The following is an 18461-nucleotide window of genomic DNA, read 5'->3' on the forward strand; positions in this document are numbered from 1 at the left end:
AATATGATTTTACATGTTTTGAAAGTCAAAACTGGTTGTTTTGTGGAGGAAAATCATGTGTTTATTATATGTACTGCACATTTTGGTAAATGAAATCAAATCTGCTACTGATGGATAACCAAAGCTTACAACCATAAACATTAAATACTGATACAGAACATGCTTATTTTTCACCTGATTTAAATAAAAATATTAAAATTAAATTAAAATATGGAATATACACAAACATGGGTTATGTAATATTAAAACTTTTCACATATAAACCTTATTTTATTTGAGTTTGCAAATACGGGAAAAAACTATCAAAATATCTTCTTTCATGTTCCACAAAAGATTTGAAACAACATGAGGGTGAGTAGCCTAAACTGTATGCAGTGCTGTCATTTCAGATAAAGTTGTCTTACCTGTAATTAAAAGTCTGTGACAGGTTAGATGACGCATCTTTGTACAAACATTTAATTTGGGGAAGACGATTAACAAAATTGCATATCATATTATAATAATTATGTCTCACAACATATGCTCTCAATAGATCACATTAAGACTTAACTGGGACCTGGGGCTATGACTTACTGCAGGGCCCCCCATCACAGTATGAGTGATATATATATTAATAGAATTTTAATGCTTTTAAGGATTGTAAATTTTTTTGATGCACTGAAAATTCATAATGCATGTAACCAATTTCAATATCACAAAAATAAATAAATAAATACACTGAACAAAATTATAAGCGCAACACTTTTGTTTTTGCCCCCATTTTTCATGAGCTGAACTCAAAGATCTAAGCTATGTACACAAAAATAAATACTAGCCCAAGTAAAACACAACTTACTGAACAGTCACAGATTACAAAATCACAAAGATACATATGAAATCATCCTTGAAAAACTTGAAAAATAAAAAAATAGAAATATTATATTGTATAAAGTCTTCACTGTAGTCAATATACATTAATTCTTACTTATTTTACAAAAGTGATTCTGTCAAGGACAGTAAGAGATTTTCTTTTTGAAGTTTGATTTACATTATTGACACAAATGACAACAGCGGCAACTGTATATTAGGCTGCTTTAGAGGAATAGTTCACCCAAAAATGAACATTTTGTTGTTGTTCTAAACCTGTATGAGTTTCCCTCTGCTGTTAGATGCAAAATAATATATTTGGAACAATAGCCTACTGGTTAAAAAAAAAAAACTATTGGCGTCAACGGGGACCAGAAACTTTTCTGGTTATGAACATTTTTCAAAATATGTTCTGTTTTGTTGAGGAGAACAAAGAAATTCATACAGGTTTAGAACAACTTAAGGGTGAGTTAACGATAAAAGAATTTTTATTTTTGGGTGAAGATCATATAATGCCAGGATCTCATATAACCCACTATTACACATGCTTTATCTTTAAAGGGTTAGTTCAAAGAAAAATCTAAATTGTGTCATTAATAACTCACCCTCATGACATTCCAAACCAGTGAGACCTCAGTTCATCTTCGGAACACAGTTTAAGATATTTTAGATTTAGTCTGAGAGCTCTCAGTCCCTCCATTGAAACTGTGTGAACGGTCTACTGTCCATGTCCAGAAAGGTAAGAAAAACATCATCGAAGTAGTCCATGTGACAACAGAGGGTCGAGTGTATCGTGCTGAAACCATCTTAGTGCGGGCATTTGCCAACAAGAATTATGCCCCGCGCTTAATGTCCATTAATAGTTTAAAACTATTTGTCTTTAAACCACAATGCTTAAAATTCGTTTAAGCTTACATCATGACATTCAAAACGATTGACATTTTTCTACCAGGTTATTTCCTAAACCCTTGAATATGAGTTTGTTCAAACACAAAAAGTCAAATATATTCATCAAGTTAATAATCCAACTAACCTAAAATATGCAGAAATGCAGACATTGTTTTATGTTTATGCAGTGAGATACGAGGCGCGATACGCAACATGTAAAAAGACAGTATAAGTCATTATAATAAGTAATTATGTCTCCACTGGATGCAACAAATGCCTAGTTTGTAATGGGTTTTATTGGTTTTGTCTCGTCGTGCCGGGACACACTTCATCACAGTATGGTGAGGGGCGTAACATTTCCGTCACATGCTTGAGGTTTTCAGCCAATCACAAAGCACTGGATAGCTGGCCAATCAGAGCACACCTCGCTTTTCAGACCGATGAGCTTTGTAAAAATCGAGGCATTTCAGAGAGGTGGGGCAAAGAGGAGAAACAATAATGTACAGTATGTGGAAAATAATGTGTTTTTTATTTTACCTTTAAAAAGTCCCCTTGGAATTATAAGGTTCTATCTGCATTCCCAGTAGTTTTGAAATTTTGAGCTTCAAAGTTTTTGTATTCCATTCGACTGAATAGATACAACTTTGTTGTCTATTTAAAAAAAAAAAGTAAAAAAATCTATCACATAAGTTGTCACTGATTAAGAATATGTGAATAACTCGATTTTGACAAAAATGTCAGATAGAACCTTATAATTGCAAGGGGACGATATTGCATTACACCAAATACACAATGTTCTTTTTAGCAACGTCATGTGACTTTAATACTGCACGCAAACACAAAGTTATATAAAGCAACTCTGAGGTGAGATTGTGAGGCAAGACATTTGTTTTACTTTACTCATAGACCTGCCAAATGTGTCCACAGAGATAAGACAAAATCCTCTCTCATTTCTTCATTTGTCATTTTTTCACATTAAACTTGTAGGTTAAATATACTGTAGGTGAGGTATAAGGTCAGAAAGTGAGAAGGTCAAAAGTAAATGTTTGGTATAAAAAACTAATATTAGCCTAAACCCAAAAAACATATTGTTAATTGCAAAAAACATAACAAAGCATAAAAAGAAGAATTTTAAACAAAGCATAAAAAGAAAAAGAATTTCATAAGCAGTGATATAAAATGCCCATTTAGGTTGAAATTTTACTATTAATGTTAAATTACAAATGTTGTATAAAATTGCAATCTTTATAAAAGTGCAAAATGTGCTAAACCTTTAAATCTTTAAATCTTCAAGACATTGTGGGTTCAACATCAGTTAGGCAAAATATGAAAATTAAAAGCAAACTCTGTTGCAAGAGATGACCTGCTCCACCCAAAGAAGGGAAATCTTCACTCTCACTTTCATCATATATTTCACCATAATGAAATAGCATTGAAGTCCTGCTGCTGCCACACAAGTTGTTAAAGGTTATTAGGTCTATTTGCTACTTTAGAAATGAGCCAGTCCTATATATTCATTTTGATGATTGTCATCCCATTCAGTTTCTTGGCGGTAAGAAAGATCAAGTCATTTTATCAATTACCATCCATTATTATTGATACCTTATTTTTCAAAATACTGTATCTAATATATTGTCATAGAGAGTGCATATACAGTTTTTTATACTTTAATTCTATAATTGAATGTCCTGTGATTCGTTCACCACAGTCAGCAACAGGGAACGAATGTTTGTGTGATCTGAAAAATTTAGATCCTGTATTTCCTAAAGATGAACTAACAAAAGTAGAGACCACCGCCTTGAAATGTGTAAGGAGCATCACTTCAGAAAAGGTAATTGTTTTTATTTAAACATGTTTATTTCAATTTCATTCAAATTAATTTTAAACCGTTTTTAGTATATTCAGTCAAATTAAATCAATAATGTAATTATCTGCAGATGACAGACTTAGACAGACTTGTGTTGGGTCTACAACAACGTATGAAGCAACTAGAAGACAATGTGGTCGGGTTAGAAAAAGAAAACCGCAATCTGTATGCAGCCGTGTCTCTGCGTATCATTGAGTTAGAGTTTGCCGAAATACAGGACCTCCTCAACAAACTCAACCAGACCACCAACGATTACCAACTTCTCGGTGTGCAGGCTGCAGTTCAGGTGACTAACTGTGCAGAAAAAGTTCTTAAAATTATAAACAAATCGATAGAATCATTGCAATGAAATGTATAATCACATAGAGGAAATATAAAAATGTAATCATTTAAATCATAAATGTAAATAAACGCAACAATAATAAAATTTATGTTCAAATAGAACTGAAATATAAAATGATATAAAGTGAAATTTTAAATAATATGTTATTATAAATTATTCTGCCTTTAATAATTACTGTTATCTAAATTGAAATAATGAAGGATTGGACGTTTTTTCTGTTTTGTGAAACATTTTTCATTACAAATTTTTGAATTGCCTAAATTCATCTTATTTTCTCCCTTTTTCTTAAAGCTTGAAGACATGAAGGACACAATGGTGAAGTTGGAGAAGTTTGACAAAATGCAAGTGATTAAAAAGAATCGAGAGAACCAAATGAAGAAGAACTTGGAACAGTGCAAAGAAGAGCTCAAGGCTTCATCCCCACCTACTACAGTTTCCCCAGGTACACTAAAGACCTCAATATTAATCACTAGTGTTAAGTAAAAATATAGTCTTTCGATTAACTGTGATCTTCGTTTGTTCAATCTCAATATCGTTTACCAGTATTTCCTGCTCTGCCTGTTAGCAGGGGTGCAAATACGGCGCAGCTGCGAAATATAAAGCCACGAGATAAAAGAAGTTACACTTTACCCCAATTTGCAGTAGAAGTTGAATGTGATGAGATAAGAAGAGTGTGTATTACAAATAATGCCTATTGAGTTTTCTCCTTGTGTAACACTCTAAAACATACTTTTTAGAGCAGTACAGTTCAATTCACAAACTAATGATTCATATGTTATATTACTGAATCAAATTTATACCCAAAAATCATTTTTATACCCAACAGATATTTTTCAGTTGTACATTTGAATTCTTCTGTGTTTTTTCAGGCCGCTGTGGTCTGGGTCAAATGGTCAATGTGGCAGGACCTAGAACATCTTCCCTTACAAAATACAGCACCTCCTACCCTTATGGTGCTTGGGGTCGAGATGCAAACCCTGCTCCAGGAGACGAGAACAAGTACTGGCTGGTGGTGCTGACAACTAGTAACGTATATGGCTACTATGTCCGCCAGTACAACACCTTGAGTACTCTTTTATTAGGTTTAGGACCAAAAGATACATACATATCAAGCTACAATCCTACAACAAACACAATTCAGGGACCAAACATGGTCATGTATGCCAATGCTCTCTACTATAACTGTTACAACACATATTATGTCTGTCAGTTCAACTTGGCGACTCGTGCTGTCAGTACTGTGGCTTTACCCAGTGATACAGGTTACAATAACAAGTTTCCATTCGCACACCTCGCCAACACATACAGCTATACTGATATGGATTTTACCACTGATGAATCAGGCATCTATGTTATTTATGCAACCACAAGCAACTTCGGAAATGTGATTATCACTAAAATCGAGACTAGTGACCCACCAGTTTTCAAACAAACATGGTTCACTTCTCTTCACAAAAAGACTGCCACAAACACCTTCATGGTGTGCGGTGTGCTTTATGCTACTCGTTACCTGGACAAAGAAACAGAACAGATCTTTTACTCTTATGACACCAAAACCAAAAAAGAACGATATGATTTGAAAATAAATATCAATAAGGTGAAGACTAACATTGAGTATCTTAACTATGACCCCAGAGATCATTTGCTGTATGCTTACAGCGACGCCTACATTGTAACTTATGAGCTCGTCTTTCAGTAAAGCCGCATTCACATCAAGAATGATAACTATAAAGATAACAATATAAGCATCCACACCAGCGAACGATATCAACTGTTTATTCTATGTGCACGATCATCTGCTACTTTAAATTCTCAAGCTCGTTATAGCAGGATGGATTCTGATTGGCTGTCAATGTATTTATCTTTCATCAGCTGGAAAAAAATTGTTATCTTTTATATATCTCTTATCTCTTATATCTGATATATCTTTTCTCTGTGCCTTTATCGTTATATGTGTGTGGTGTGGTGTGGACTGGACTCTGCTATTCTTTAATACTAAGAATGATTTTTAAATCAATATCTTTATCATTATCTTCATAGTTATCGTCTTTGGTGTGGATTTTCCTTAAGTCTCCAATTACTTGATTTGAGACAAGGGATATTGACTTAAGACTATTTTACATACTGTATACACTATATACTGTAGCATGCAAGATAAAAAGTGCTGCTTTGCAAATGATTGTATGTTGAAAGTATACCAAAGCTTTTAAGACTTAGCAACATGCAAAATCATGCATGCAAATACAAAGTGGACTGTGTTATCAGAACAATTTTATGATACTATGTCCAATTACTAGTTCACTATCTTAACAGTAATTTCAAAAGTACTATTTTGAGTCCTATTACCAGTGAAGTATGCACATTTACTGTAAATAAATATTTTATATATTTTAAATGCCAGAACTGCTTGTCTTGTGGAGAAAAATCATGTGTTTTACCCCTTTTGGTTAATAAAATAAAATATGAATGAAATGTTTCTGCTGCTTTATAACCTACAAACACAGATACAGAACATGCTTACATTAAACATATGCAGACTTTGAATATTAAAAACACACAAATTGCAAACTTTTCACATATTAACTTTATTTTACTTCTTTATTTCCTATATGTTCATTGTAATATATTCAGTCATTTTTTAAAGTAGTCTTCCCTGTGAAGGTGATCAAATGATGCTGAGTGAAGTTTCAAGTAACTACTTGAAATTACGTTTTTAGTACTTTGTGGCAGGACAGTTTGGTATGCTACAATTGTGATGTAAAAAGCTGAATATGGACATTATTAGCTCTTATTTTTTGTTAATGTTGAATATTTTATAGCATTTATTTTTATAACATTTGTTTAATATCATCGCTTTAACCTTGATATGATTACATTAAGATGCCTTATATTGATGTCACAGATGACTTTTCTATATTAGTGACATCAATGTAAGGCATAAAAGAAACGTAACATCCAATAGCCTGTGCCTTGAAAAGTACCAACTTATTCTCAACATTTGACAATTAAATGTGTTTTATTAAAGGGAACGTTCACCCAAAAATGAAAATTCTGTCAATAATTACTCACCCTCATATTGTTTCAAACCCGTAAGCACAAAAAGTATACTTGTAGCTTGGTAACATTATAGTTGAACCACTGATGTCACATGGACTATTTTAACAATGTCCTTAAAGTGTTTCTGTGCCTCTTTTGTGGTAGTTTCATTGCTCTCTATGCAGGGTCAGAAAGCTCTCGGGATTTCATTAAAAATATCTTAATTTGTGTTCTGAAGATAAACAATGGTCTTACAGGATTGGAACAACATTAGGGTGAGTAATTAATGACAGAACTTTCATTTTTGGGTGAACTAGCACTTTAACTAATTACCAATTCATATAATCATGAAGCTAAAATAATCTTCTATTACTGGTCATACATTGTAGGAGCTTTTCTTCTCACCTGAATGTGCATGCACGCAGCTGCACTGGTGGGCTCCCAGTGTTTTTTATGCACAAATCACTCTACAGGTCGTAAGATTGTAACAAAACTATTACTGCATACTGTTGTAACAATACTGCATACGCTGTAAAACATCATAGCCCAAATAAGTTATATGAACTTACTTTTTCTCTTTAAATTAAATTGTCATTTTAAGTTTTGGATACTGAACTTAAGTTTATAAGTTATTGAAAATTTTAAACGTAAAGTAATGTGTTGTCTTGACTTCTTCTGAGTTTTGTCTGGTTGTAAAAGTTAATTTAACTCGTGTCTGTAAGTTATATGTTGGGGGAGGGGCGATACACGGAGAGCGCGAAATGCAGAGAGAAGCCATTGCCATTTTGAGTTAATGCAGCTGCCTGGAGACCTTACATGAATTCATGTCGAGAAACGCAAAGAATGCGAGGAAGGTGAGTTTTTTTTTTTTTTTTTTTGTAATGATAAATGAAATGCTAAATGATTCGATTTATTGCATGTTAGCCAATTTTACTGTGCTTCGCGAAAGACAACACAAATTTTTCCCTCGTTAATTCACTGTTTTCCTGAGCCTCAAACGCTAAAATATTTATATCACTTTGGTTCACAGTGCTTATATTTTAGTTGGTCTTCGGCCTGAAGTCTGTAGGTATTATTATTTATTGCATTGACCGTGCTCTGCGAGTGTAAGACCGTGGTCAGTTGAGCCGCCGTCTGTTAACACACGGTCAAGCCTGTCGCCGCCCGCATTTTGCTGCACGTCTGTTTGTGGAATTAAAGTGTCGCGATACATTAAGCTTAGCAAAAACGTCTTTCTCCGCTTTTTGGCCACGCCACGCTTTTGTACTGTTATTAAAAAATAGACATGTTCAAATCCAGGCAGCGGCTGCTTGACCGGGTGTAACATTAAGTTACACAGATAAAGACTCACTTGACTGGGGCAATAAGGACACGGTGTTTTCCCTCGCTAATTTGACAGTTTCCTTGAGCCTCAAATGCTAAAATAGCTTAATATTTCACTTCGGTTTTCAGTGCTTATATTCTAGTTACTTTTAAACGTTTCTGACAGCTGTTTGTCTACAATTTTTTGTATAGCACAATTTCATATGCTTATTTCATATTGCTTCTACTGATATGCTACTGCTTTTTCACTCCATTACAGCTCTTCCTCTTCAAAGTTATTGTCAGCTCAAGATATAAGGTTGTCACCCTGCAGAGTTTTCAAGAAGCTGATTTTAAGGACATTCATGTTACAATGAGGTACAGTTAACACATCCTTACTAATATTAAAATATTTTGCTGTTTTACTTGTATATTTGTTGCAGGCCTAATGCAGTCACACAACATATTTAATGCAGACCATGCAATTCTTTTTGTACAATTTCATATGCTTAGTCTATATTGCTTCTACTGCTTTTCTGCACCCTTACAGCTGTTGATTCCTCTTCAAAGTTATTGTCACCTTAAGATATAAAGTGTCACCCTACAAAGTTTTCAAGAAGCTGTGTGAAGGATTTTCATTTTACAATAAGGTAATTGTGAACTTGCTTATTTTTAAATCATTCTTTATTCTTGATTTTATTACTTGTGACATGACATCTATATATGACCTCTTTAATCATTTACGTTATAAGATGGCATGTGATTTACATATGTGATTATTTTTCATCTGTACTTGCTGCCCTCTACTAGTCTCTTTGGCTCCATTTTTCCTCCTGTCTTGTGTCTGTTTCAAATGAGCACAGAGTTCACCATCGATCGTCTGCAGTCATTCTTGGATGGACTAGATGCCTTGGTGTCTTTTAGAGCTGTACAAAGCATCTGTATCATCAAGCAGGAGCTTGAGCCTTAGCAATTATAGTGCCTTGATAAGGAGGTATGAATAAAAATGAACTCAATTTGATCAGTTTGCACTAATATAAGTGTTCTAATATATATATATATATATTGGAGTCACTCAGTCTTGTTTATGATTGTATGTAGGACACAAATTGGAACAGAAGAAAAGCTGCCTTGGCCTTCTACGCTTCCTTTCAGAGGAGACTTCTGAGATAATCAAGATGTGTGATGTAAGAAAATATATTAAAATCGTTTTAATGTACTGATGATACTGAATTCATTGTAGAGCAATATGTGTAGGGAAAAAGTAAATCAGCTTAACTATTACAATATATTAATTATTATTATTTTATCCCAGAATCAGTAATAATTTATGCTAAAATGCTTTTTTGACTCAGTTAATCTTAGTACTACACTGTATATCGTGCCTAAACATGTCATCAATAATATAATGTACAAATATAACTAAATATTAAAGGTTTTTTTTCCCCTTTTTTTTGTTTTTGCTTTATCTGTGTATCTCAAGTGTTTACTATAAGGAAAAACCTTTGAGCATTTATTGGAAATAGACCAATTTCACATGTGTGTTCTTATTGCTTTTAGTGAGAGTTTACTACATGAGTATTGTTCGACACAGTCAATGAACATGTATTGTGCAAATCATTCAAAGGTCAGAAAGCTACATGTACTTGTTTATATAGAGAACACTTACAATCTTTAAAGTGATTGATGAGCCGTTATTTTGTATCATTACACACGGCCTGCCACTCCTCATTTTTCCCTAATTCATGCCTTTTTCTTTCCCCCTCAGTTACATTTTCTATACCTCTTTTATACCACTCATCTACCTTTATTCTAGTTCTGTATATTATTAGAGAAACTTTGATGTTTTGATGAAATGGATGTTTAAGCACTTGTGTTCCTAAATTACTTTTTAAAACCTGTTTTCCTACAAGAATTTGTATTTTCAAACCAATGTTAAAGCTTGTACATTACTTGAATTTATTTCAATACATTTTTTACATTTTTGAGCAGACCAGTTACAAGTCTATTTATTATGAGCTGATTTGAGTTTTCATGAACTGATAATGTAACATAGTAAGTTGTTTTAACTCAGAGCATCAAGTTGAAACAACAAATGACCATTAGTTTAATACATTGTAAAACTTAACTTCTTGAGTTGAAACAAAGAGTATCTGTAAGTTGAGTTAACTCACATTTTTAAGGCAGCAGGTGAACTTTCGTTTATAAGTTTAACCAACGTGAAATGTTTTACAGTGTACTGCAATACTAAACTGAAATAATCAGACATGTGATATTCTGATCTGGCAAATTAAAAGGCCTTCTCTTTGCAACGATGTCAGATAGGATAATGACCATCAAGTGCCATGATGACATTGCATTTTGGCTTTTGCCAGTATGCTAATGTTAATCTGTTAACTGTAGTACTGAAATAAATTGAGTTTGTAGTACAGTAATTAGTAAAGTTGTTGAAAAGGCGAGTTTAAAAAGAAGAAACTGACAGTCACAGAGAAGTGCAGTATAAGCATATTTATTGAAATTACATAATTAGTTAAAATGGTTCATCTGATTGAAGCACTCAAAATCACATAATGATATAGCGAAAAAACTTTAGTTCAACTAATGTGCATATTTTAAGATTTTTCAGCTTGCTGGACTTTGGATTGCATATTTTTTTTTATTAGCTGCGTAAGAAAAGGCCCTCAGTTGAAGGTGTTATATGCTAACAGATAGCCATCATTATACATGTAAAGTCTCCTGTCAACAGGATTGTAGTTTAGATTAGCTATTCCAGCAGAAACCTTCTCAAAAGGCAAAGAAAGGGTGTTTATCTCTTGACCAGTGGTTGTATCGAAAGCATAAAACACCTCTTCTTTGTAAGTATTAACAAAGCGTGTAGCATACAAGACCCCGCACACCATAAACGTACTGGTGACGGACCTCTTAAAGAGACGCGTCTTCCAGGTATGAGTGATATTGAGTGACACTGGCTCTAAACGGCTCACAACAATGTCGCCGTGGTTCTCATCAGTGGCGTATATCACCCACACACCATTTTGATCAGCCTCCAGGTCGATATCGGTCCAATCACGACAGCTGTAGTAGCAGAAAGGGAACTTGTTGTTGATTCCAGCACCAGCTAGTTGTACACGCTTGGTTGCTTGTGTTGTAATGTTGAAGCTGCAGATTTCAGCGGTGCCGTAGCATTGGTAAAATACAGTATTGTCATACAGAATAGTGCCAGAGCCCTGAACAGCATTCTGGTGGCTGTATGATGATGCGATGCTCTCATCTTTGTAGTTCTTGCTGCCCATGAAATCTTCATGTGAGTTGTACATCCTGATTTTGTTGCCAAGCTTGTTTCCACTCACCAGCCAGTGTTCCCAGTAGCGCTCCTTACTGTCCCGTTTGGCTTCGCGACCCCAAGCACCTGAGACATAGGACGTGCTCATGGAATTGAGCTTGGTGACAACTGGAGAACTTATGTTGGACATAATACGCTGATGACAAGTACCTGCAAGTGGAGTAATAAGGATTGGTCATTTGTTTAATGTAAAGCATTTTACTGCCTATTTCATGAAAAAACCATCAAACCGATTTCACTGAGAGTACTTACTTCTGAAGTCTTCGGGTATAGTTTTACAGGTTTGCGCTCGGTTGTTGAGGTCACGTAGCCTGGATTTCATTGTCTCTAGATTGAAGATATTATTTTTGTACATGTTCTCAACGTCCTTCCTTGCAGTAGTCAACTGAGAGGAACACAAATGATATAATGGGCAACATATCTTTGAATACATTTGTTTTCTGTTTTTATCCGCTTATTCTTTTGGTATCTTCAATTTATCTTCACAGAACTTCAATGATTAGTAAAACATAATCATAAGATATTTTCTGTCACTTGATTTTCTTTTGGAAATGAATGCAGACTAAACACGAGTTTCGTGGAACAGTTGATATCCTGAATAATGACTTTTAAAAACAGGTGTTTTTCACACTGATAACAAAACTTTTATCATGTGGCTTTATTTATTTTTTAAATAAAAACTACAAATAAATTAATTCAGCAATTGAAATAAAGAAGAATAAATTAAAATATAAATATTATATGAAAAACCTAAACTTTAAATGAGAAATGTTAACTGAATAAAATAACTATAATAAATAAAATCTCAGTAGAAATATAAAAAAAATTATAATGAGAGACAAAAAAAATAACTGAAACCTGAAAAAAGCTAATTCAAAATATTAGTAAATGCTATAATAGTATACAAATTATACTAAAATAACAGTTTTTTTTATGTTGTTTGGATATTTTTGGAGATCTACCTCCTTGAGAAGGTCAGTTGTCTCTTTGCTGGGGCTTTTCTTGTTGACATCTCTGGCAGTATAATAGATTGAGTCAATTTCCTCAGTCAGCTGTTGCAGGTTAAGGGTGTTGTACAGGCCATTTGTGTTCAGATATTCAAAACGTGTCAGGCGGGTTTTGATGTTCTTAAGAGTGAGTTCCATCTTAGGCAGTCGTGCATTACTATCCTTTACCTGAAAGTTACACCGCAAATGAGGTCATTACGATTGCTTTATTTCAAGAATGAAATCTATGTGAATTCTATTAAACTCACCTTTTTATTAAATTGTAGAAGGTTTTCCCCACAGGTCTGGAGTTGTTTTTGAACTCCCTCAAACCTCACAGCAGGAAAAGCCCAGATAGAGCTGCTCAGTTTACACACACAGGAATCATCCGTCTGTACACCTCGGATTTTCTGAGCCTCGGCAGTCACCTGATTTACACACATAAACACAAAAACTGTGCGCACATGATAGTGGATGCAATTCACGGACTACTCCTTGCAATTTTGCCGTTTAATGATATTTAAACAATTATATGATGAATTTTAATGCATGAGTTTAAATACATTTTAATCACTTCATTTTATTGTCATAGAATTATTTTATATTATTTTAAAATTCAATTAAATATAATAAATAGAAATATATAAATGAACAATAATTCAGCATAAATATTGTAAAAAAAAAACAATTGGACTTACTATGACTGTGAGGACCAACAGGTACGACAACATGATGAGCAAATGACCCAAAAGACTAAAAGTTCTGCTTTAAACTGAACAAACATTCGGATGTTGCCAACACTGCGTGATTACAAAAGTTTAAAAACTAATGTTGAAACTTAGCTAGTAAATAATGCAGTTTTCCATTATTCATTGCCATCCAAAGGTGTCCACAGAGATAAGATGAAGATTGCACAAGACCCTAACTGCTCCACCCGAAACAAATGAAGAAATCAGACTCAGTTTTCATCAGAAATTTCACCATAATGATATGATTTTAAAATTCTGCTTCTGCCAAACGAAGCTGTTTATTCTGATGTTTGGCTCCCGTTTCTACTTCAGACATGAGTCGGTCTAATATTCTCATTTTGATGATCATCATCCCTCTAACTTTCTTTCAGGTAAGAAAGAAAAAATCCTTTTACAATTAACAATTTCACAATTTATTTCTGTAAGTACCGTCTCAAATATTGACAGCACATAAATTGTCTGTTTTTCGTTAGGGTATACTGGTTCTTGTAATAAATGTAATTTCCTATGATTTGGTCTTTACAGTCAGTGAGAGGGAAGGAATGTGTGTGCGATCTAAAAAATTCAGACCCTGCTTTCCCTGATCAAAAACTAAAGAAAGTAGAAGCCATGTCTGTGCAATGCATCGAGAGCATCACTTCAGAAAGGGTAATTGTTTTTTTCTCTCTCTCTCTTATTTTATCTGTTGTTCAAATTAATTGTAAAAATAAATAAATACATTTTAAATCTAATTAAATGAATAATGTAAATGTAAATATCTGCAGATGACAGACTTGGACCGACTTTTGTTGGGTCTACAACAACGCATCAAGCAACTAGAGGACAATGTGCTCATGCTGGAAAAGGAGGATGACAAGAATCTTTATGGGGCCGTGTCTCTGCGCATCATTGAGTTAGAGTTTGCCGAAATACAGGACCTCCTCAACAAACTCAACAGGACCACCAACGATTACCAACTTCTCAATGTGCAGGTTGCAGGTCAGGTGAGTTGCTGTACAAAACAGCGCTTGTTATTGTAAATCTTATTTATTTATGCATTTATTGCTTCTTTTGTTGCGGGGCAATGTAATTGGCTTTTTTAATGTATATTAAAATAGTGCTGTGTGATACACCAGTTCAAACAGTAAGTTTACTGTTTGAATTACCCACAGGGTGTGAATAAAAATTGTTTATAAAAAAAAAATTGGCATACAAGTACAAATTGCTAAGCTGCAAAAATAGCATCATGAATTGAGGGATCCCTGTTAACTGCATACACTTCTGATAATTTGGAGAACTGTTAATAATACATAATTAATTCTTTAACTAGGCAAATAAACCAACAGTAAACAGTGGTTAACAAAAGTCAAAGATGCTGATGACAAATGCAAAGAGGAGAAAATACTGTGGCTGGCAGAGCAAACTCTGTTCATGATGCATGATATATTGGAAGAAAATCCAAATTTGTTTTCTTAAAAATAATATACTACATAGTTTATATATACACAGCACTAGTAAAATAAATAAACGGTTCTAATATAAAATATAAAACAACTGCATTTCAATAAATACTTTATTTTTAAGAAAAAATATTAAATTATAACAATTAAAAATTATTGCAAGAAGCGATAAAATAGGGCATGCACATAAAAAATATTAATTATATTCCCCCCAAAATGTATATAATAAGAATACATTAAAAATGTAAGTGATATTTTTCTTATAGCTTGAAAATATGAAGGACACAATGGCAGAGCTGGAGAAGTTTGACAACATGCAGGTGATAAAGAAGGATCGAGAGAACCAGCGTTTTAAAAGGGACCTGGAACAGTGTAAAAATGATCTCAAGGTTACATTACCACCTCCTACAGTTGCCCCAGGTACACTAAAGATCACAATAATCCCTTAACTCAAGCTTCCAGGGCATTTTCATTATTATCCAGCTTAAATGCTGAAGATTTTTAGTTCTGTGTTTTCAGGACGATGTGGTCTGGGTGAAGTGGTCAGTGTGGTGGGACCTAGAACGTATTCTATCACGGTATACAGCACCTACTACCCTTATGGTGCTTGGGGTCGAGATGCAAACCCCGCTCCAGGAGACGAGAACAAGTACTGGCTGGTGGTGCTCACAAGTAGTAACGTATATGGCTACTATGTCCGTCAGTACAGCACCTTGAGTACACTTTTATTAGGTTTAGGACCAAAAGATACATACATATCAAGCTCCAATCCAACAACAAACACAATTCAGGGACCAAACATGGTCATGTATGCCAATGCTCTCTACTATAACTGTTACTATACATACTCTGTCTGTCAGTTCAACTTGGCGACTCATGCTGTCAGTACTGTGGCTTTACCTAGTGATACAGGTTACAATAGCAAGTTTCCATTCGGACACGTCGCTAACACATACAGCTATACTGATATGGATTTTGCCACTGATGAATCAGGCATCTATGTTATATATGCAACCACAAGCAACTTTGGAAATGTGGTTATCACTAAGCTTGAGACTAGTAGCCCACCAGTTTTGGGCCAAACTTGGAAAACGTCTTTGTACAAAGTGACTGCCACAAACACCTTCATGGTGTGCGGTGTGCTTTATGCTACACGTTACCTGGACAAAGAAACGGAACAGATCTTTTACTCTTATGACACGAAAACGATGAAAGAGCGCTTTGATTTGAAAATGAATATTAAGAAGATGCAGACTAATATTGAGTTTCTCAACTATGACCCCAGAGATCATTTGCTGTATGCCTACAGCGACGCCTACATTGTAACTTACGAGCTTGTATTTAAGTAATTTTCCAATGACTTGATTCAAGAAATTTGAATATGGCTGCATCCTATTTCACATACTGTCTGTACTGTATTGTATGCAAGGTATAATTGTATTCCAAAGAAACCCAGATAGCAATTTTTTTAAAGTGTGTATTATTTGGAGGGTTTTTTACAAATAAATTGCAACAATTTTAAGGGGAATATAGAATCAAGTTTTTAAAAATTTTGTTGTATTCATATGATTACTTGTGTCTTGTCTCGCCATACATTCAAAATTCTGTACTTTCACCATCACCAGTGAAGTATATACTTTTACTTTATAGAAGTATGTGAATGGAATTCCAGCTATGCGCACATCTTTAAATGCTCAGCTTTGTTACGTGAGGTGAAGAAATTCACAAATGTATCGCAAATTTCATTTCCTGAAATAAATGACAGCATGTATACAATGAGTGTATGGAATTACTTCTGTAGACACATTACAGTACATACATACAAAAATCAAGTTTTGTTAAATTATGACAAAAAGTCATTATTACATACACCACTTTAAAAGTTAAAATTAAAATTAAAAGTCATATTTATGGCAAAGGATAATTCAGACATAAAGAGCTGAAACTGAGATTGTTGAAAGTCAAAACTGTGAAATGAAAAAACATTATGGCATACTTTTTGTCAGATTTATGATATAAATTATATCAAAGAATCTGAAACTTTTTATCTTTGATAATTGATAATTATGTGATTATTTTTGTCATAATCTCTTAATTTCAGCTTTTTATCTCATAATTATTTATCATATTCTTGACCTTTTGTCATACTTCCGACTTTTTATCTAATAATCATGACTTGTCATAATGGCTAATTTTGTCGACTTCCTATGTCACAATTATGATTTACCAAAGCATTATTTTTCTCCACGATATCCACTTCAAAACTATAAATATATATTTTGATATTTCATTTGTGCTCATTGTGAGTCGATACCAATTAAGCTACAAGAAAATAAAACAAAAGCCCTTATAATTTTTGTATATCCATTTTTATTGGTTGCACGTTCAGTTTTTCAGTACACAGACAGTGACAGCTTGTATATAGATATACATACACCATAAACACATTAGTTTATGTAGTTTTCTTATGGTAAAGCAGGTTAAGAGTGACACTTGCTGTATCTTTAGTCATATTTGTAACAACCAGCCCCCATCCAAAAAATAAACACAGACAACTTATTGCTTAATATAAAACAATCGCTAATTGTAACAACTGTAATCATATTATTATTAATAATAATACTCATTGAAACCTCACGAGAATAGATGCAACACATGGTTAAATAAGAACTACTTGTATTATAAAAAAAGGAACTCAAAGGAAATCCAAAGTATAACAGTTCCACGTGACAAGGCTAGTGGTACGGACCTATTTTTAGATTTATGCCCTAAAAACAGCGAATATATACAGCATCGAACATAGATTGAGAAGGAAAAGGGTGCAAGGGAAGGCAGATGTGGCAGGTCAAACTGGTGTGAGTCCTGATTTAAGAAAAGGTGATATGGGGCCACATTGACAATACTGTACAGCACTTCCAAAGGACATTATACATTCAGGGCCCCCAGGCAGAGATCAGGGATCAGGAAAAAGTACACCTTTGAAAGGTGGGCATGCTCTTTATCTCTTAATAAGAGCTAACGACTGCATACTTCAGACAGGAAATCAAGAAAAACGACACAAACACAAGGTTGCATTATCAAAACTCATGCAAATCAATACTAGGAAAGAACGAGTCCATTCAGTCTTTAGGAGGAAACCCGTCAATATTTTGTGTTTGACTTTCACCCTCCTGCTTTGAACACCATCCTTTCGTTCCTCCTCTCCCTCTCTTAACTCTGTCACATTCAATGTTTATTCCATATCACGCATTCGTTTTTCTCTTTGTACAGTATCTACAGTACTGCGCCCAGCTTTGCACGGAGTGAGGTTGATCACGATGCTTTGCCTGGGTCGATAGCCCTTAAGGGGCGACTGGAAGTGTCTGTGAGGGGCGGGGCACCTTGTGTTTTGGGGGCTGGGTTTGTTGGGGTGGGATTTGCTCTACATTCTGAGCTTGGAGCATCATGCTCCAGAAAGCCCCGCCCCTTACAGACAAACATGCAGGAAACACCCCTGAAAAGTCGTAATTGTCGCAGAAAAAATGACATTCAGTAAGACAGAAAAGCGTGAGTGTGGAATGGAAAGTCAACGGTTGCTCTGCCCTCATAAGTCCCATGTTTACTGCATCGGCCAATCAGATCTCAGCTCATGTCAGTCACCTCTGGACCTTGATTCAAATAAT

The 18461-nt window shown here is 34.4% G+C and overlaps 3 protein-coding genes across 3 annotated transcripts; 2 read left to right on the forward strand and 1 right to left on the reverse strand.

Annotated features, from left to right (window-relative positions):
- The first annotated feature begins 3137 nt into the window (after positions 1–3137).
- Positions 3138–5826, forward strand: LOC132124949 (olfactomedin-4-like). Its single transcript, XM_059536118.1, has 5 exons — positions 3138–3286; positions 3443–3565; positions 3672–3887; positions 4236–4386; positions 4814–5826. Exons 1-5 carry the CDS (start codon positions 3230–3232, stop codon positions 5641–5643), a joined length of 1377 nt encoding a protein of 458 aa, XP_059392101.1. The 5' UTR covers positions 3138–3229; the 3' UTR covers positions 5644–5826.
- A 5066-nt stretch (positions 5827–10892) lies between these two features.
- On the reverse strand, positions 10893–13436 carry LOC132125061 (olfactomedin-4-like). The gene is made up of 5 exons (XM_059536272.1): positions 13310–13436; positions 12881–13039; positions 12588–12800; positions 11878–12010; positions 10893–11775 (listed from the first exon to the last, which is right to left on the reverse strand). The coding sequence occupies exons 1-5, from the start codon at positions 13340–13342 to the stop codon at positions 10964–10966; spliced, it is 1350 nt and encodes a 449-aa protein (XP_059392255.1). The 5' UTR covers positions 13343–13436; the 3' UTR covers positions 10893–10963.
- A 155-nt stretch (positions 13437–13591) lies between these two features.
- Positions 13592–16569, forward strand: LOC132125060 (olfactomedin-4-like). The gene is made up of 5 exons (XM_059536271.1): positions 13592–13731; positions 13886–14008; positions 14125–14343; positions 15066–15219; positions 15319–16569. The coding sequence occupies exons 1-5, from the start codon at positions 13675–13677 to the stop codon at positions 16146–16148; spliced, it is 1383 nt and encodes a 460-aa protein (XP_059392254.1). The 5' UTR covers positions 13592–13674; the 3' UTR covers positions 16149–16569.
- Positions 16570–18461: the final 1892 nt, after the last annotated feature.

The sequence above is a fragment of the Carassius carassius genome, chromosome 43 (assembly GCF_963082965.1).
Source record: "Carassius carassius chromosome 43, fCarCar2.1, whole genome shotgun sequence".
Lineage (NCBI taxonomy): Eukaryota > Metazoa > Chordata > Actinopteri > Cypriniformes > Cyprinidae > Carassius > Carassius carassius.